Source organism: Trichosurus vulpecula, chromosome 7 (genome assembly GCF_011100635.1).
Source record: "Trichosurus vulpecula isolate mTriVul1 chromosome 7, mTriVul1.pri, whole genome shotgun sequence".
Lineage (NCBI taxonomy): Eukaryota > Metazoa > Chordata > Mammalia > Diprotodontia > Phalangeridae > Trichosurus > Trichosurus vulpecula.
The window spans coordinates 79,852,872-79,873,823 of NC_050579.1; the positions used below are offsets into that span (position 1 = coordinate 79,852,872).

At 41.8% G+C, this 20,952-nt stretch overlaps 1 protein-coding gene across 2 annotated transcripts; it reads left to right on the forward strand.

Annotated features, from left to right (window-relative positions):
* The first annotated feature begins 5,302 nt into the window (after positions 1-5,302).
* On the forward strand, positions 5,303-20,902 carry DNTTIP2 (deoxynucleotidyltransferase terminal interacting protein 2). Of its 2 annotated transcripts, none has more exons than XM_036766843.1 (7): positions 5,303-5,459; positions 6,130-7,679; positions 8,946-9,084; positions 12,296-12,391; positions 13,345-13,509; positions 16,107-16,216; positions 18,158-20,902. In XM_036766843.1, the coding sequence occupies exons 1-7, from the start codon at positions 5,382-5,384 to the stop codon at positions 18,249-18,251; spliced, it is 2,232 nt and encodes a 743-aa protein (XP_036622738.1). In that variant the 5' UTR covers positions 5,303-5,381; the 3' UTR covers positions 18,252-20,902. The 2 variants fall into 2 exon arrangements, with proteins under 2 accessions (XP_036622738.1, XP_036622739.1); XM_036766844.1 differs by lacking the exon at positions 5,303-5,459 and adding an exon at positions 5,623-5,991.
* Positions 20,903-20,952: the final 50 nt, after the last annotated feature.

A 20,952-nucleotide genomic window follows, 5' to 3' on the forward strand; every position in this document is an offset into this window, starting at 1 on the left:
TCTCTCCTTCACAAATCTGTTGGCTGGCCAAACTTGACTTCTTGCCATTCCTCAAAAGTCTCTGCCTTTGTCCTGGCTGTCCTGTGCCCTGAATGGACTCCTCTACCCCCACCTCCATCTCTTCCAACTGCTTTCCTTCAAAGTTAAGCTCTAGAAGTCTTTCTTGATTTTTCTCAATTGCTACTGCAATCTCCCCCCAAATTCCCTTTTGTTTTGTATCTACTTAGGTGTCTTGTTTATCTTGTCCCTCCCAGGGAAAGGTAGTAAGCCTTTTAAGGACATCTCTTGCATTTGCATCTTTGTATCTCCAAGTCCTAGCACTAGCACTTGGCACATCGTGACTGCTTAATAAATGCTTATTGATTGACCAGCTTGTTCAATACGTTTATTAAGCTTGCCTACTGATGAAGAAAGAACCAGCTTCAGAGTCAGGAAGATATAAATTCAAGTCTTACTTCTAACATGCTAGCTGACTCTGGGCAAGTCATTTAATGCTCAGTTTTCCAGGCAATTCTCTGACTATAATTTGTTAGAATTCAGATGCCAGTCTGCATTTTTTTTTGATGGGAGTAGGGAGTGGGGAGAGTTCCCTTCAACAGTGGAATCACAGATAATGGACAAAAACATAAGAAAAAAATGAAATTACAGTATTCATTTGGCTTATTGTGCTCTTAAAAGTTAAATGGGAAAAGTCTCAGAATTTCTTAAAATATCTTAAATGCATTAGTCTTAAAAACTTATAAATCCATATTTGTTGCCTACAGTAGCAATGACGTGCTTAAATTAAACAAATGATAAGAGGTAGTATGTCAAAGTGAAAAAAAAAATGCTAAACCTAAAGAGTCAGGAGAGCTAGACTTGAATCCCACTCCTTACTAGCTGTGTGACCACAGGCAAGTCTCTTGTTTTCTCATTTGTGTGGTTGTGAGAAAAGCGCTTTCCCAAAAGAGCCATATGTCAGTGTCAATTATGAAAGGGTTAGAATTACACGTAGAGATATTAGAAGACACCGCTTTCACCCAGCCAAGTAGCAGTGACTGCTATGTGCCAGGCTGTGCTAAGGTGCCACTGATAGAAATAATAAAGTGAAACTTTAGTCCCTCACATTCTGCTGGGGGGTAGTATCCTTATAAATACATGGGGATGGTGGGAGACAATAGCCACACGGATAATGTGGTGTATGAAAAACAAACTGGCCCATGTGGCTGAAGTGATGAGTGTGGGAGGCAGGATCATTTTATAATCAGCTTGGCACCAGATTGGGAAGTACATGCCATGAGTCTGAGTTGTCACATGGTCACTGTGCTTTATGAATATCGATTTGACTGCAATGTGAGGGATGAATTGGAGAGGGGAGAGACTGAATGCAACAAGAACAGTCCAGGCTATTGGCGTTAAAATCATGGCACTAAAGCAATGCCCATGTGAGTGGAGAGAAGCATACGGACACAAGAATATCATGGAGATAGAGTCAATGCCTGGCGATTGATTGGATAAGGTTGGAGAAGGGGGAGTGAGAGTGAATTACTGAGGAAAACTCCTAGGTTGTGAACATAGGGGTGACTGGAAGAACTGTGATATCCTTGGCTGAAGTAGGAAAAAGTATATGAGAGGGAGGGGAAGACAACGACGCTCCTTTTAAACATTATTATTTGTTTCCTTGTCTGTGTATGTATTTTATCTCCCCAATAGAATGTCAACCTCTCGAGGACTGGACTACTTCCATTTGGTCTTTATATCTCCTGCACCTAGAATAGTGCTTCACACATAATGTGAAGAAGCTTTCTCCCAAGAGGGCCACGGGAAGCAGGGAGAGGGAAAGTAACTACCTATATTCCACATTTCTGTTCCATCAGAACCCTGAAGTTCAAACCAGAATGAATAATGACCAAGAAATCCAGTAAGATACTCTAGCAAGTGACTTCTGACTACACAGGACTACATAAAAAGGCATGTGAAATTGGGAAAAAGATCCCTCCAGCAATGAGTGCAGGACAGCCTCCCACAGAGACCAGAGATGTATAGCCTGCAGGACTCTGTCTGGGGGCAGCAAGAGCAAAAGGTTCCATTGAGAAAGCCCCAAGGTGGTTACAAAGCACCAGGGTGGGGACCTTGGAAGTAGGCTGTGACCAGTTTGATAATCAATGCTTGTTCTGCAAAATTTGGATTCAATCAAAAGGCCACACTTAAGACCTAGAAGGCCACAGGTGGCCCTAAGGTCACAAATTCCCCACCCTGATCTAGCCCTTTAAAGGGCTTTACCTATATTAAGAATCCCCACCCCTGATCTAGCCCTTTTAAGGGTTTTACCTATATTAAAAATCACATAACCTCAGAGTTGGAAGGAACCACAGGAAAGACCAATCTGTACCTGACCAAGAATCTTTTCCAATATTCCCAATAGAGGTTTATCTAGACTTTCCTTGGAGATCTAGTAAGGGAGGACCAAGCTCTTTGGTCCTCAACCATTGTAGAGACAGTCCATCCCACTTTCTCCTCTAAATCTCAGAGTAAGGACCTATTAAATAGGTCCTATGCATTTCTTTATTCCCCTTTTTACAAATGGGAAACTAACTCAGAAAGGTTACTCAAATTTGTGGTTACAGTGTCTGAAGCAGGATTTGAAACCAAGTCTTCCCAACTTTATCCACCACCACAACATGCTGCCTGTCCATTTACCCTAATGTGATTTGGAGAAGGTCCAGAATATGCCTGAAGTTCCTTAGTAAGGGCTTTATCCTTTTAACATGAATCTGGTATTTCTGATAAAATGCAAATTAATGAGAGGAGAAAAAAGAAATCCTATTTTAAGTGTTATAAACCAATTTTTTATACTTTGTTTTAAGTGACAGCAATTAATTTCCCGTGTTCTATAACCTCCTTTTTCTATTATCTCCTTCCTTTTACTGCCAAACTTCTCAAATGTAGTTTATACACTAGGACCTCTATTGTTTCACTACAACTTTTAATAAAAGGATTTTTTTTCTGTAAAATTTGGATTCAGGCAAAAGGTTGCACTTAAGGACCTAGAAGGCCACATATTCCCCACCCCTGGACTAGACCTGTAATTGAATAGAAAGAGAACTGAGCAAGCTCCAGAACTGAATCACAAGATGGAGCTCCAGTGCAGTTCACTCAATTCCCACAATTAATCATTTGCCATCCTAGACCCTTTAATTCCTTCTTTTCTGGACGTTTTTGTAATTTGGTTTTGATTTTTTTATCTTTAAGTTGATTGTCTGAATTCACACAGACTGCTGATTCAGAGATGTCTCCCTCATCGGTAACCAGACATTTCCTGTCAAGATACAGTCAATTTCGTGTGTGTGACCAGTTCTTATTAAGTCTAGACTTTGGTTATGTTCTTTAGGAAAGTATTCATAATACATAGACATGAGATTTCTGAGTAATCTATAAACATTTAACCTCTCATCTCTTAATGCTATGTTTTTCTTGGTTTAGAGGATCTTGTTGAGTTCTTTGTAAAATTTCTTTACCTCATCCTTGGTAACATACGTAGCACGTAAGATGTACCATCTTCATATTGGTCTTTTTGCTTAAGTTCATCATGAGCACTGCAAGAAGTAAGAGCCAAGCACCTCATAAAATGCTTCTTGCCACCTTTTGTGGTAGGATGAAACTGATTATGTCAACTCTTTCATTTGCCTCTCTTAGGAAAACTCATGAACAATCTTCATTTAGCTACAAATGCCTTTTATATTTTGGTTTCACATATAGCAAAAATTCCCTATTGATATAGTTCAATTTCCTTCAATAATTTTAACAATAACTTCAATTTCCTTCAAAGACTTGTTGGTCTTTTGAAAAGAATTTTACATTTAGCATTCTAATAGTTAAATGAATGACTACATAGTCTAAATTCTGTGCAATTCTCTGGTACCGCCACTGCAGAAATGAAATTCATCACGGATGTAGAGTAAGACCTGGTGCCCTGGAACAGATAAACATAACTGATTTCCTGTTATGCATGTCTCTGCGATGAAAAGCCGGTTTGAAGGTCTGGAAGGGACTTGGGAGTCAGGAAGTGTGAGCCAGGGGAAGTCACCAGCTCTCTCAGCCTCAGTTTCCTCATCTGCAAAGGACTTAAAAAGTCCCTTCCACCTGCAAATCTCTGATCCTATGCTTTTTAACACAAGCCTATTCCACTTTTGAAGAGTTCTAGTTGTTAGGAACCTTTTCCATATACTAAATATACTTTCCATATACTTTCCATAAACTAAAATACTTCTCTCCAACTTTTAACCATCGTTCTGAGGCCAAGCAGAACAAATCCATTTCATTGCATTAGGGGATGTGAAAACCGAATTGGGGTTTTAAGAAAACATATAGTCCAGGCCCTTCATTTTAAAATGGGGAAAAGAAGCACAACTAAATTTAAAAAGCATTTATTAAACAATCTTGTACCAGGATGGAGGGAGAAAGACAAATCAGTCCCTGCAATCTAGGAGCCTACACTCAATATGGGTGGAGATAGAACATCTACTTTCGCCTCCTATAACCTCACTTAAGACGCAGCTCAGGCAAAACTTTTCCTTATGTCAGCTACTAGTGCCAACCCTCCCAAACTACCTTATATTTAACTAGTTTTGCACATTCACTTTATATTTCTGTGTTTTGGTATGTTCTTATCTCATTAGCATGTAAGGTAATTTCAAGTAGGAATTGCGTTTCATCCTTGGTACTTGTAAGGCCAGAGCCCAGCACAGCGCCTGATTTATAGAAGGTGCTTAATACGGTGGATGATAGAAATACAAAATATATAGGGGGGCGGGGGAAAGGAATGACTTGCCCAAGATCACAAAAAGTGGTCGAATCAGCATCAGAACCTGGGGTTTGCAGATTGAAGCTGCCTCAACAAGCAAGTTATCTAAACACCACGGGGGAATACGGAGAGTTAGAGCTTTCGGACTGGACGGGGCCCGGGGTGGCCCTAGAGTGGAGTGGGATGGACCGCGCTCATTTCTTCCCCAGACTTTGACGCAGGACCCAGAGGAGCCAATCTCTCGATCCCGAGTCTCCGCCTCCTTCCCTCGTACTTCCACCCGGAAGGATTCGAAGAGGCGGGGCCACCAGGGGCGGGATGGCGGAAGGGGCGTGTCCACGCCTCCTTCACTCCTCGGCTTCCCGGGCTCAGCGACCTCCGGCTACGGAAGCGGAACCAAAAGGGGAGCCGGAGACGCCGGCGCAAGGCGGGACTTCGGCACTCCCCTCCCCTGAGTGACGTCATCCAGGGAGGGACGCTCCGGGGCTGGAAAAAATGGCTAAGACCGGATTAGAAAACGTATTTCCGGGGCGTCCTAAAAAAAGGAAGTGTCAGAACGTGAAGGCTGCAACAGTTGGCGGATGAGAGACGCGGCAGGATGGTGGCCACCAGATCCATGCGGCCGAAGCAGCCTTCGCCGACACGAATTGAGATGACTGAATCCCCGGGGTGCAGGGTAGGAGACGGGCATTCGCTTTTACTCCTCTTCCCCATTCCCCGCCTCCGCTTTGCAAACTGTCAGCCCGACCCGAGGAGGCGAGTCTCGGTTTTAGGGAAGAGGAACCGGTTCGGAGCGCCGAGGGGTCCTTTGAGTAACATAGCGCGAGCTCTCAGACCCCAGGCCTGGCAGGCGCGGGGAAGAACGTAGTGGCGTCAGGGCGCATGCGCGCGGGGCGGGCCGTGCGTAACCCCGCCTTTCCGTTAGGCCCGCCCCGTCCTGAAGCGTGGCTGGCAGCCAGAGTTTGAAAGTCTTCCCTCAGCTCCGGTGCTTAAAACAGCCGCGGATCCCAAAGCTCTTGGGACCTCAGGTCCGGGCCGTGTTCGGGGATCAGGTCCGGCCAGGCAGAGCGAGCAGCCTTCCCAGGTGGGGCTTGGTGCCCAACCTTTGCCCTAGAGTGGAGGAGGAGGGCTGCAGAGGAGGCCGGAGGTCATCTCCTCCAACGCCCCTCCCTGTGGCACATAAGTAAACTGAGGCCTAGAGGGGTCCGGTAAGTTGTCGGGGGTTCCGCAGGGCGGTGTGTGCTGCAGAGCTGGGACTAGAGTCCGACTCTGACTCCCGTGCTGGAGCTCTGTGTGCTCCCTGCCGCGTCACTCTAACAGCATTTCTACTTCTGCCTGTTTTTCAGAGTTCACCTTCCGCCCGAACAAGGAGGACTAACAGACAGCCAGAAGACATGAAGGACCCCAAGACTGACGACCCAAACGAGGCTGACTCCAAGCCCCTCCTGCAGGATCCTCCCACAGTCAGAGCGGCGAAGGGTAGAAGTAGGAGTTCTTTAGCACAGACCATTGAATCGGTGACGGATGGAGAGGTCTCCGAGGCCGATTCCACTTGTTCTTACGCCTCCGAACTACAGGAGCCAACAGTGAGGGTCACCAGGAGAAGGCGCATCATAATCCCCTACCAGCCAGAGTCCAAAGGCAGGGGTAGGCGCAAGACCACCCGGAGCGGATCCATCAAATCTGGTGATGAAGGCGAAGTGTCCGAAACCGAGTCCTGCTCCTCAGTTCTTTCTTCCCTTTTGTCATCTCCTGTTAAAACCAGAAGGGCCAGACAGAGAGAGTCTAAATTCCATTTGGATCCCAATTCTGCTTTATTGGCAGAGGAGACTTCTGATGCTGAGTCATGGTGCTCAGGTGTTTCATCCATCAGAAGCCAGAGGACAACAAGAAGCCAACAGAGGAAATTAAAGAAAGAAGCTGATGCAGATGCAGAAGATAATAAGGATAGGTGGGAAAATGTAAACCAGAATGAACATGTAGTTCCTTCCCATCTAGAGACCATCTGTGAGTCCACATGTGTGAGTTCAGATACTGAACAGACTGCTCCTTCTCCAGGGAATAGGCCCAGTCAATGTGAAGATGAAATTCAGGTATTTGATGGTGAATGCTTAGTGAAAAGTTCAGAAGAAATACCAGAGGTACAGACAAGAAGGGAGGAAGATGTTATTGCAAAAGAATCTTCAGAAGGAAAGGATTTAAACAAAGAGCTTTATATATTGGAGGAGGAAAGAGAAACAGGCTGTGAAGAACTTAAGGAAAGCAACCTTGAAAAACAATTTACTTCTCAAAACCAGTTGATACTAGATAAATCAGAGCATGAAAAAGCAGGTACTGACAGGGTAAGAAAAGATTTTGTGCTTTCAGTTGAGTGTAAGAAGGAGAGCAAAGAGAATGAAAAGGCAGAGGAAATCAGTGATGTTACAGAAATTACTGGCAGTGAGAATAGTGACAGCAAAATCAGTGTCATTGAAGACACTGATGACAAAAAAGAACATTTAAAAAGTAATACAAGCCCTCCCTCTGTTTCCAGCAGTTCCCCTGATCACAGTAATTCTATCCTGTTAGCTCTCAGCAGTGATGAGGACCAGGTATCTGAAGTTAATGAGAATGAAGAAGAAGAAGAGTGTTTTATTGAGAGTAGTGAGCAAAAGCCTTCATCGGAAAAAGACTCAGGAGATAACCCATCAAATGATATATTCTTTGTCATTGATAAAACCCCTGGATTGAGTTCTGATAAGAATTATTACATAGAGGAAGAAAAAACAAGTGAAGTAGCCAGTGAGCAGGAAGATGAGGAAGAAGAAAGTGAAGAGGAGGAACCTATAGACCAGGAAGAAAATGAAGATGAGTTCATAGATGAAGATGACATATTAAATAACACCAAGTCTAAACTGTAAGTTTGTATATTTATTTGAAGAATTTGGGTTTCTTGCCTGTATGTTGTATTAAATCCCCTTAACTTGCTCAGCAAATGATAGGAGACTGGTAAGCTGGACAGTGAATCTACAGGATGAGTATTTTCTGCCTTAGAGGTGCTCAATCAGCCTTGTTTCTGTGCTTGGGCATATGGTGTGTAGACGTGAGATCTCTGAAGCACACCCACTTAGGTATTTTGAGTTGTTGGAGAGAAGCATCCGGTTGCTTTTAACAGTGGGTTTTTGGGCATCAGAATTGGGGCCAACTTAAAGGGGAAGGGAAGCTGTCATTTTTAGCCACTTTGTTGGGCAGAGTAAGTACCTGGGAATATAGGCAATTAAGTAGGACATTATCTGCCACCAAGATTGGTGAATTGAAATGGAGAATAAATAGTTCTTAGAAGGTTTTCCCCTTGGTTACTGTTTCCTTCCCTGGTGTCTAATACACCCAGACATACCTTAAAGTGTTTGCAGTCGGTAAATATTTAGTAATATGAATAGTTTGGTCTCAAGGCAAAGTAGTTAATATCTGAAGATTTGTGAATAAGTTACCTGTTTGCAATTACCTAGGGCTCTGCTACCTACCAGGTGCATTTATAGGTTCTCAACACTAGGACTTAGAGTGGAGGGGATCAGGGACCAAGTAGGGAAGTGGGTCAGTGGGTCGTTGCACTCCAGAGGCAGCACAGTAAAATGAAGTGGATTATTTAGATGTTTTCTGTCATGTGATCGGAAAGAAAGTGGCTATTTGAAGGTTCTTGATAAGGTCAGATACAATCTTAATCTGACAGGATATTTCCAAAGTGGTCATTTTTTCCCCGTAACATTTAGAGGAAGAACTAAATGTCTTTGAACACAGGTGAATTAGGAGTTAAAAAAAATTGTTTGTGATCTTTAAGGGCATTTGAATTCACATAAGTAGGATATATTTAAGGATAAGGCTTTGGGGAATGTATGCATGCAAACTTATAAACTTATCTTATTAATTTCTAGCATATTTCCCGTATTTCTTTTACTTCAAAAATTCCATTCATGTACTGAAATTTTAAGACAAACATATACAAAAATTTAATTTGTGTGTAATTTAGGAGGAATTTATCTTTTGTGGAATGTGAGATATTGAAAGTAAAATAGGTCAGGGGAGGGAAAGATAAACTATTTTCAGGTCAATGCACACTGTTCTGCACTTTTATTTCCTTCTTTAGTGGTTTAACTTTTTAATTAAGTGATCATTTCTCTTTCAGCTTGAAGTTGTCAAGTAGCAGCATAGACCCTGGTCTGAGTATTAAGCAACTTGGAGGCTTGTATATTAACTTCAATGCAGAAAAAATGGATTTCAGCAAAAATGCCCTTACACAAATAAAGGAGAAAAACAAAAAGGAGGTAAGTTGCCTAACATATCCAGTTATATTTTCACACACCCAAACCTCTAGAACATATTTACATTTTCCTTTATTTGTCTAAAGGTTAAATGCTCAACCTGGTTTTTGTGTGTGTAAGGCAAGGCAGTTGTGGTTAAGTGACTTGCCCAAGGTCACATAGCTACCTAAGTGTCTAGTGTCTGAGTCCAAATTTGAACTCAGGTCCTCCTGACTCCAGGGCCCGTGCTCTATTCACTGTGCTGCCTTGCTGCCCCTAAATGCTCAATCTGATGAGTATTTTCTTTACTGCGGTACTAAAAAGTGAATTTGGGAATAATGTTCATTCTTTCTCTACAGCGTTTATTTTTAAGTTCCATTTACAGAACTTTACTGCTTGCTTCAAGCTTCTTGAAACACTCTGTTGCTGGGAAATGATTTTCTCTCCCTTTTTTATTTGGAGCCTGGTTTCAATACCATTTTGATTCAGAAAACTCCCAAATTTATATCTTTAGCCTCCAGATTCCAGGCCCATGTTTCCTATTGTATGCTAACTGTATGTACCTAGGTGTTTCAAATGAAAGGTCATCTCACTCTCATCTGAAGCTGGCTCTTCTTCATTTTCCCTGGTTTTGTTAGTTCTCTGTCATGTAGATGTGTTATCTTCAGCTTGTCCTCTGCCCCCTTCTGTTCATATTGCTGCAGACCGCTCTGTCCCTTCTTATTTCCTCCATCCTTGCCAGGGCCCTTCAAGAATCCATCTGGCTGGATTTATTTTAACACGTTCCTGATTGGTCTCCACATCCGCTAGTCTCACATTGCTGCCAGAGTAACTTTCATAAAACATAAATGATTGTTTCATTCCCTTTGCTCAAAAACCTTCAGTTAGGTTTTTGTCATCTATCAAATAATGTCCAAATGTCTTAAGACTATCCAAGGGCTTCCCAGAGCTTTCCTCTCTTGCCTTCCCTACTTCTTCTCTTCATACATTGCACGTTAACCATTATGAACTATTTGCTGCTTTCTGTTTTCACGGGTGTTTTCCTTCTTCTGTCCTTTGCTGTGCTGTCCTGTCTTCTCCATCCACCTGTTGAAATCCTACCTGTCTTTCAAGGACCTCCTCAGAAACAGTCTCTTTGAAAGCCACACCCAGCCGGCATACCCCAAGCAGGAAGTTCTCTCTTCCCTCCTCTGAGCCAGGCGTGCCTTGCTACTATCACCTCTCTACCTCTTCTCACATCTTGCTTTCTTTTGATTTGTGACCAGGCTTTAGCTTTTCTGCTGTCACCAAGAATATTAGACCTCTCTGGCTCTGACCTTTACTCAGTCTATGACCTAGGGCAGGTCCCACTTCTCAATCTATATAATGAGTGTTATGGTCTGCCGTGGTCCTCAAAGCACATGCTCTGTAGTGGATAAATAGGGACTGCTCTGTGTCCTCCACAGCCTTTAGCATGGTACCTTACACATATAGATGTTTGGTGAATTGAAGACAGCTTTTAAGACGTGTTGTTTGGACTTTTCTCCTCTAAATCACTAATACATTACTCAGAACTGATTGCTAACATCAAATCCAGTTTTAGAAGTGCCTGTAGGTTCATTAGCTTTGTCCTCGGACTGGGCCTCTACCATCAGTCTTCTCCAACTCCCCTTCAGCCATCTGTTGTGTTATTCTGGCATACCAAAAAACAGAAGGAATGTAATGATGTGGAGTAGGAATGCTATTTTTGTAATTGTGAACACATATGTCCAAATAAATCTTAAAACTTTTAAAAGTAAATCAAAGTATGGAGATGGTGAAGTAAGGTAGTAGATGCTCTATAAATAATTCATAGAATTTTTAGAGCTGGGAAAAATTTTCAACTCCCTTCATTTGACAATAAAGAGACAGACTCAGAAGTTAAGGTTTCCACAAATTTCACAGCCAGTTAGCAGTAGTTCTAGGACTAGAATCAAGGTCTAGGGATTCCTGGCCCAGTGCCCCTTCCTCCCAAATCCAGATGGAGGAACTGAGGCTTAAAAGTTAAATGACTTGTCTGCAGTCACAACTAATCAGCATGGATTTAAACCCAATTCTTATAACTCCAAATCCCATGTTCTTTACCCTGTGCTATTAGGTCTTCCCAGGATGTTGCCGCAGTGCATATAGGAAACTCAAGGAAGCAATCTCCCCAAATTGTGTAAACCTGTAGCCTTTACTGAGTAACTGACTGGATGTCAGTATCTGGGATTACAACCTCAAACAGCCAATGGAGCAAGAGGATTTTTATCTGTACTTAGGGAAAATTAGCTCATATTCAGAAAAAATGATCATTTAAGATTTTGTGGTTCTTTCTCAGAGCCATGAGCAACTATGGTGGAAATCTACGATGTTGCCAAAAGATAGTCATTTGCTCTCCCAAACTACAGCCTGCTAAAACCACCAAAATGGGTATCTCTAGGGCTATCCCTTTAATATATCATACTTTTTTCTCTAGCCACAGAAAGTTAAGATGAGTTATAACTGTGTTAGACTAACAGGAAAAAAAGCTTTTTTGATATGTCACTTATGATTCGGTCAGATTCTGGTAAGAGAAGAGACTTTTTACCTCCCCCGTTGCCTTACGTATTCCAGATATTTCTGTTGTTTTATGTGGGTAGTTGGTTTTATGGTGATAAATATAAAAAAAAATGAGCACAGTGTTAATGAGTAAGTCTGTCACAGGAATCTAGATTTTTAAGAGTAATCAGCATAATAGCTAGCATTTATGCCCCATTTAACTGTGTGCCAGTCACTATGCTAAAAGCACAGAGAGTACAAAGAGTCAAAAGACAGTCCCTGCCATCGTGGAGCTTACAGTCAGAGACAACGTGCAAACAAATATATACAGAATGAGCAGTACATAGGATAAGTGCTTTACAAACAACCCAGTGAGACTACAGTTGAGGAAACTGAAGCAAACAGATTAAGTGACTTACCCAAGATTACACAGGTAGAAAAATGTATATATTCATAAACATTAAAGGAATATTTCTTTGTTTTATGAAAGAATTCCCCAAGCTTGTTCTTCATAGCACCACTAGTGCATGGTCTGATTTACACAAAGCTTTTTAGGAATATTGCTTAAAACAAAGTATAAGACAGACTCCAGCCTTTGGAGGATATTAAGTGTAGTCAATTTAAGACACAAACTATCACTTGGTTATTTAGCTTCTTCTAACAGCATTCAGGTGCTTGTTCATTCTCTTTCTATCAGCTCTTACAGAAATCCATAATTACTCCTGATTTTGAAAAGAAGGATTGCATCCCGCCGTACAAGGAATCACAATTTCAACTTAAGAAAAAACGGAGAGTAAGTACAGCGATCCCGGTTTAAGATTCACTGGCTGTAGAATACCGAGTAATTTGTGTTTTACAGAACCTAGGTGGCACCAAAAATGGTGAATGATGGTGTGTTGAGGCTAAGGAGAGAGCTCAGAGTAGTGTTTATGGCTGTGAATAACTGAGATGTGGCCAGACAACATAGCACATGAGAAACAGTGCAATTCGCATTTATCAGCTGGTAGCCAGTTCAACAGAGTGAAGTTCAGTCAGTGAATCTCGTTCTGTTTTTAATGAACATAGTGGTAAAATATGCCATTTTCAACTTTTTCCTGCATTTGAACACACTCTGAGGGTCTGTTACATGAAGTCCAGGGGCCCTATCTTCTCAGAATACCCTTATGAGTAAATCGTAGAGCTGTTAAAAACCATAGATGAAGGTTCCTATCACTAATGTGAAACAGAGGAGGGCATACACACTTAATATCTTGCCCCTGGGTAGTTTTGGAAGAACAATTATTTCTTTTATTTTTATTTTTTTCTGCACTGTTAAAAATAATAGGAATAAGTGGCTTTCTAAACTACGGAAGATGGAATGAAAAGTTTGGTTGTGTTTGTTTTTCTTAAACTCCTGAGTGGAGGTATTTTACAAGTTATTTGTTACATGGACAATTAGAAGGGCAGTATTTTTAATGGAAAAACTACTGTGGGAGTAATAACTCTTTTCCATTCTTCTCCCATCTGTTCTCCTTTATCAGATAGTCAGTATACTTACAGTTGTCTGAAAAATCCCTTTTCTATTCACATGCTCATTCTCTTTTTATATAAAATGAAAAACCAGGAGATAATTTTTCCCCAAATTTTAATCTTATTAATTGATGCCAATTCACAAAATATTCTTCAGTGTGCAATTTGAGGGAAAATGGTGTTTTGCACTGGCACATAAAAGATGTAATGATGTTTATTCTGCAATCTGAATTTCAGGAGGAACGGAAAAAAACAGCAGGAGATGGCTGGTTTGGCATGAAAGCCCCAGAATTGACAACTGAACTAAAAAATGATCTCAGAGCACTGCAGATGAGAGCCAGTATGGACCCTAAAAGGTTTTATAAGAAAAATGACAGAGATGGTTTCCCTAAATATTTCCAGGTAAGAAACACTATTCCTTTATTTTAATTTGGATTAACAACTGGAATTTATTTTCTTTTTACGGCCTTCAGAAGTTTAATTTTTATATTGTCTGCCCCCAGAAGAGTGGCCAGAATTAGGGAATTTTAGATCAGAAAGACCTCAGAGAGCAGATCTGGTCCAGTCTTTGAAATCATTCCCTACAGTAGTTAAGAGTTTACAAAGGGATCGTGTTCTAGAACTTTTTAATTAGGTTGTTTGGAACTTCCAGGGCATTCTTGTAAAAATGGGATAGGTTACTGACTAGAGGAGAAAAGCCTATTTCAACCAAAATACAGCCAAACAGTAATGCTGATAGTACTCGTCAGAGTCAGGACATCATCAGGAGCAACAAAGAGGAGGGGAAAGAGTTTCTTCGTACACCCTCCGTGCGTAGTCAGCGGCTAAAATCTTTGTCCAGTCATTTTCAGTCGTGTCCGGCTCTTCGTGACCCCATTTGGGGTTTTCCTGGCAGAGATACTGGAGTGGTTTGCCATTTCCTTCTTCAGCTCATGTTATAGGTGGGGAAACACCTATAACAGACTCCTCCAGGGTCACACAGGTAGGAAGTGTCCGAAGATGGATTTGAACTTAGGTCCTCCTGATTGCAGGCCTGGCATTCTAGTAATTCTGCCTAGGTGCCTAAGTGCAGAGAGAGGGAGAGAAGGAGACAGATACAGAGATCCGGTCTTGCCTTAGAATTTTAGGCCAAAAAGCAGCTGCCTTGGCATTGGTCTTCTGCTAACTAAGCAGCCACTGCTTTTCACGTGTGACCCTTCCAACCCCTCCCCATTCCCTCCACCCCCTAAAAGTGTAAGGTTTCTTGATCGTTTTAAAATAGAAGCCATGGTGCAGGGTTCCAGAAAAAGGAAGTCTGGCAGTTCAGAGTGTTTTTCAGGAGCTGTCAGACTTCTTTTAGATGAAATTTTGGAATCCTCATTATTTACTTAGACTTGCTGTATCCTGTCTGGTACGTCACCTTAATGAAATAGCTAGTATTCTAAAATTTCTATTCGGATTTGTTCATTCAGTTTATTTTGGGGTAAAGTATTCATTGACTTTCTGCAGGTGCTTTTTCCAAAATGAAGTTATTTTTCATAAAAAGACATCAGAAAGTGTCAGCTTTGTTCAAAGTTGATGAAATGTTACAGTCTATGGGCTGAGCAAGATTCTGTGCCATGCATCGTAGGATAAGATGTCACAATGTCTCATTAGTAAAACTTACTGTGCCTTGACCTTTCTGGTTATGAGACGGAGTTTGGCCTTCTGTTCTTGTCCTGTTATTTGCTTGAATTACTGATACGCATAGGGGAACTTGCCTTCAGAAAACCAAATGTTTACTTCATTGCTGGGATGACAGTCCTTAAAGGCCTGTGGCTTCTTGTCCATGTAGGTATTTTCCTTCAGTTCTCAGTCCCTCTGACTTAGGAGGTAGTTTTTGAAAATAGTTACGGCTTTTTAAAATCGGTCTATAGCCAACTTCCTAATGAATGAGCTTTTCCAAATTAGTCTGATTCTCAGATGACATGCGTAACACTTTCCACTTCCATGTTGTAGTGGAGGATTTATCATTCCACCCTTTGGAAATAGGAAACTGTTCTCAGCCCTGAGGATTATCCACACCCTCACATCTCAGTTAAAGCACAGCTTTCTTGGTTCCCTCTAATGCTAGAGCTTTCCCTCTGAGATTGCCCCCCACGTCGTTCTCCCGGCTGTAGCTTGGTGACTTCCTCGGGTGCAGGGACTGTTTTTGCCTCTCCTCATTTCCCCAGGGCTTAGCCCAGTGCCTGGCACTTAATAGTGGTTGACTCGACACCTGAAGGCTTTTTCTCCACTGCGCTTCTGAAGCAACCCAGGAGGAGATAACAAATAGCTGGGAGTCCAGCTGCCCTCAAAAAGAAGTGATTGCGCACATCTCTTTTGGTTGTTTTTAGTACCGGCGATCAAAAGTTGGTGCAATCTTCTCTCCTTCTTCGCTGACCCTACTCTGTCCTAAATATCTCTCCTCACTAAGTCTTCTCCACTCATTCTCTGTCCTCCTTACCTAACTTGGCCCCCTTAGTTTGCCCCTCTCATAGTTGACTGATTCCTGTCCTAGAAGCTCTTATGGTCCATTCTCAGCCTGTGAATCCTTGGATAAAGCTTTACCATCTGTTTTTTGGCTCTTGCACCTCACTCCTGCTGGATAATGCTCTGCTGTGGGGCCAGTGTCAGTCCCTTAACCTTAGCTGGTCCCTCCTAGTCTGCCCTGATTAGCTGCTTCTCTCACACATAATACACCATCTCCTGACTCCATCCACCAGGCCAGGAATGCTCCCCACTACTCCTAGTGTCCTTGGCCTTTTTCAGTTCTCCCCATGACCCCCAGCCTTCCCTCTGAAGTTACCTCCCATTTGTCCTGGCTATGTCTTGTATGTGCAGTTATTTGCCTCTTTTCTCCCCCCCCCTCGAGGACAAAGACTGTTTTTGCCTTTGTTTTCACCCCTAGCCCTTGGCACCCAGTGCCTGACGCAGAGTTAACACTTAATCGGTGCTTCTTGACTTGACTTTGGGACTCCCATTTCACTACATCTTTCCAGGTTGGGACAATTGCTGATAATCCCGCTGACTTCTATCATTCACGAATCCCTAAGAAGCAAAGGAAAAGAACGATTGTGGAAGAATTGCTGGCCGATTCTGAATTCAGAAGGTAGAATCATTTGTTTGGGTTTTAATTACATAAATCTCAGAAATGCACCATGGAATAGTGGAAAGAGGGCCTGGGTTTGAATACCTGTCCTACTACTTAATCATAACCAGCTTTACGTGAGCCCTCTTAGAATTGGCCATTTATCATTTGGTCTTCACAACTCCGTAAGGTAAGTTCTTCACATGAAGTGTCCCCATTTTATAGGTGAGGAAGCAGGCTCAGTAAGGTGAGAATTATTCAGGTGTACACCGTTTACAAGTTCTCCTGGTTAGTCATGTAGCTTCTCTGTACCAATTTCTCATCCGTAAAATGAGAGCATTGGACTAGGTGATCTCTCAGTCCCTTTTATTTCTAAATCTCATCCTATCAATGTATTCCTATTTTAAAAGTGTTGGAAATGAATTTTTGTAATTCAAATCATTTTAAAATATATTAGAGGAGTTTGAGAAGCAAAAGACTTGTATAATTATTTTGTAAAGCAAAAGGTTACTTGACAATGTTTCTTTAGCGAAAAGCATATTTTTATAATATGCTTTCTTACAGTAAACTCTGCCTGTGGTATTGGTGAATTGTCACTTAATTTACTAACTACCAGCTGTACAGCTCCATGGCAGGAGCCAGGAGCACTGTGTGTGAATCATGGGAAGACTTGTTTAATAATAAATTGAAGTGGGCATGAGGAGATGCCAAAAGAGCCTAAAGCTGCTTTGAATAAAGCCTACTATTCGGAGAACTTACCAGTATATGAAGTCAGTGCCCCTGCTTTTGGCTTAAATCCTACTGGGGCATACAACATATGCACAGATGAGTAAATACAAAATGATGAGTTGCCTAGAGAGGTTTTGGGATTTTTTTCCTTTAAGAGAACTTTAATATTAATTTTGTTAAAGGGGATAGTTTGGCCTAGAGCAGGACTGGGAAACCTGCAGCCTTTTGACTGAGTCTAAATTTTGCAGTACAAATCCTTTTATTAAGGCGATTTGTTCTGTGAAGTTTGGATTCAGTTAGAGGGCTGCACTTGAGGACCTAGAGGGCCACATGTGTCCTTGAGGCTGCAGGTTCCCCATTCCTGGCCTAGAGGAAAGGAGATGGAATCAGGTTTTACTCCTCCTTTCTGTCCTCTAATTTAGTGCTTACAAATGTCCACACACCTCTGCTTGTGGCTAGGAAAGAGTGTACAAAGTGAATAGGGTGTGTAAGGTCTAGTAGCGGAGCCGAGGCCTGTACACAGATGACAGATAACAAGCATGACTCAAACCACATGCAGAGTAGAGTTATGGGCACATCCAAGGAGAGCCGATCACTGAGGGCCAGCCGGGTGGCAGATGGAGGAGGGGGCGCCGTGCTTTAGGCTCTGCCCAGCCCTCCCTGCCGCCGCCCCGCCCCAACCTCCCCTCCATGGGCCACTTCATCTCTGTTGGTTTGGTCTGGCATGTGTGCTGTTTAAATCATGGGAAGGTTAGGATCAAAAGATCATTGTGACGGTGTGAGGACATGGCTAAAAACAAAAGCAAGCTCCAGTAGCTCCTTGAGAGGTGTTGGCCATGCAGTTTTTAATAAGAATGGTTAATAACCTCTTGAGTTACTATGAACAGTGGCTATTGTTTAGACTGAAAGACTTAAGCCCTTCTGAGATCCAAGAGAAGAACATCATTTGTAAACATCAGCAAGGCTTTACTTAGGGGAAAGCTCCGGGTTGTGATTCTTCAAAAAATCATTTATTTCCTCAAATGAAAGTAAAATTCCTTTCTTTTTACGGTATTACAGTCCTTATTTCTCCACATGCTTCGTTGCATTTAAAATGCTTTGCCGCATCTGAAAGTAGTATTTGCTGAGAAATTGAAGACATTTGATAGATTTAGAAAAGTCAAGATTTTTTCTATTTTGTTTTAGTTTTATCTTATTATGTTATACCTAGTTGACATTTCAATGTCTTTTCAGGTACAATAAAAGGAAATACACGGAGATCATGATGGAAAAGGCCACTAATGCAGCTGGAAAGAAGTTTCGGAAAAAGAAGAAATTTCGAAACTAAGATTTAGTTGCCTAAACATACTCTCAAGATTTTTATTTTCATCTTCATTTTTCCTTTATTCACTAAAGAGGAGTTGAAGGCTGCTGGTGTCATACTAGTAATGTACTAAAGGGCTGGCTCCACTTGTATAGCTTGTCCCTTGGAGGAAGTTACTTAGGAAAGAATGGGGTTTTTTTGTGGATTCTTTGTATTTGTAACAGGAATTGGTATATTTGTTTTTTGGAGGAAAGAGAATAAATCATGTGATTTGAGGATAAAAATGTGTAGATCTTTTAGAGACCCAAAAAGGCTTAGGATGTTTAAAAATATGTTTTTCTATCACTGAAATTTTTGTAAAGCGTGCAGTGTCTTCTGGTTATTTAAGCAGTGTAGGAAGTACCAGCATTTTCCAAGGACTCCTTGTCTCCTCTGCTCTAAAAGAGCATTATAAAGATGAATGTACTTACTGTACAGTAATTTTTAGATTTGCGAGTCATGATAAGAGATTATCAAAATGATAGTGTGCCCTGTTTCATTTTACATTTTAGTATAGATGCATCTGTAAAGTTCTATACTAAAATGTAAAATGAAACATTAAAGTGAGTTTTAATTTAAAAACTAATTTTAAAACTCCAATGAAAGCTTCAAAGTTGAGCATTATGCTCACTGCCTGAAATTGTTGTCACCTTCATGTTATACATTCCTCCCTCTTTAGGTGACATATTTGAGAAAGGCATTGAAGCTTGAAGCTAGTCATAGGCACATGATTTATGGCTGGAAGGTACCTTAAAGATCACGTACCTCAGTCCAGCCCTTCATTTTACAGATGAAGATATTTGAAGCTTTGAGTGGTTAACCTTAAAACTCCATAGAAATGTGAATTGGTGGTGGTGGTGGTGGTGGTGACCTTGGTACACAGGAAGTAATAGCTATGATTCAACCCCAAGTCTTCTTAACTCCAAATCCAGTCTTTGCTACGCTGTGGTGTCCACCCTAAATGGTAAAGGGAGCAGAAACCATTCCAGCTGAGGGTTGTTTGAAGGTACTGGGAATGTTTAGCTTAATAAAAGAAGGGGAAAGGAAGAAAACATTATCTTTGTCCTCAGATTTTTTGAAGACTTTTCCTATAGGTGAGAGTTTGGATTGATTCTCCTTTGCCCAATGTAGATAGAACAAGGACCACTGGTTAGAAGCTTCAGGGCTGCTGATAGTGGCTCAATAAAAGGAAGAACAAAACCCATTCAACAAGCACTTATTAAGTCTTTAGGATTTGCAGGGGGCTGTGCTAAGCACCAGGGCCACAATGAAAGGCAAAAACATGATCCTCACCTCAAAGGAGTCACCTGTAAGGGGAGAGACAAGGTGTGACCAGTGTAACAGCAGATGGTAATAGAAGGAGGGAGAAGACCTGCAGAAGGTGGGATTTGGGTTGAGTTTTGAGGGCAGCCAGGAGGAGGCAGAGTATTCCAGGCATGAGTCACAGCCAGTCTCCCTGAATAGAGTATGTCAAGGGTAAGAATACTGGAAAGGCTTTAAATGCCAAAGGAGATTTTATGTTGAGTCCTGGAGATAATAGGGAGCCATGAGATACTGAGTAGGGAGTGACATCCCTTGTCTCCCTTTAGGTGCTGGCTAAAATCTCACCTACAAAAGACCATCTATGCTGTCCTCCCCATGCTAGTGCCTTTCTTGCTTTATCTCCAATTTATCCTGCATGTGTGTGCACACGCGTACATTTGTCAGATGCTGTTCATGTGTTACCTCCCCTTTTAGACCATGAGCTCCTCAAGGGAAGAGGCTGGTTTTTGCCTTTCTTTGAATCCCCAGTATTTAACACCATTCATGGCCCACAGTAGGTGTTTAATAAATGCTTGTTGCCTCAGTATGGTTATCTCGTCACTTTGACAGTGGGTAGAGAATAGGCTAGAGTGGGGAGAAACTTGAGGTAGGCCAGCCAGAAGGTTATGGTGATGACAATCCAGGCTAGAGGTGAGGAGGGCCTAGAGTAAATGTGAAATGGGAAAGATGACACTCAGCAACATTGGCCACGTAGAGTGAGTTTGAGAGAAAGGAAGAGGGGACTGGTGCAATGGCCTCTTTTTTTTTTCAATGAAGTGTGAGTTGAGAACTTCATCTGTGAGGGTAGGCAGAGAAGGAAGTTAGAGGATCGAGGTAAAGGTTTGGGAACACCCTGAGGTTTCCTGGCTTCAGTGAGGGCCTAGACGAGATTTTGTGTAACATAAATTTGTAGCAGCCCCACTCAATGTGATTTGGGGACTTTTCTCCAACGTTTTAAAGCAGCCCATGAGTAAGAAGAGGAGATGGTTGAAGTAATCCACAGTTGGGGGTTGGCAAGACAAGGTTAGCGATTATTCTGTCTTACAGAAGAGACTATAGAGTTGATTCACCAAGAGGTCACGATTAGGATAAGGAAGAGTCCAGCCAGTGCTGGTGCGTTGGAGGCTGTCAAAGAAAAAGCATTGGTACCATACTTTTGTTTCAGGCACAAAAAAATTAACATTATTCTTTAATCCCAGTTTTTCTTGAGAGAAATGTCAAAACTGGCATCATTCTCAAGCATGTCTCTAACCCAAAACAATTTGGGGAGCACTTGGGGGACTTGCTAACAAGAAAAATAAAACCGATTAAATACAGTTTTGTTTAACATTCCAGAGCAATAGTCATTACTTCATTTCCGGGCCACTCCCTTTAAGGACTGAAG

What these genes read in the sequence shown, in the direction of transcription:
- DNTTIP2 (XM_036766843.1), top strand. Translation starts at nt 5,382, where the DNA reads ATGGTGGCCACCAGATCCATGCGGCCGAAGCAGCCTTCGCCGACACGA. An exon ending in GTTTCCCTAAATATTTCCAG is followed by an intron (nt 13,510 to 16,106) that starts GTAAGAAACACT and finishes ACATCTTTCCAG; the next exon opens with GTTGGGACAATTGCTGATAA. An exon ending in GCCGATTCTGAATTCAGAAG is followed by an intron (nt 16,217 to 18,157) that starts GTAGAATCATTT and finishes ATGTCTTTTCAG; the next exon opens with GTACAATAAAAGGAAATACA.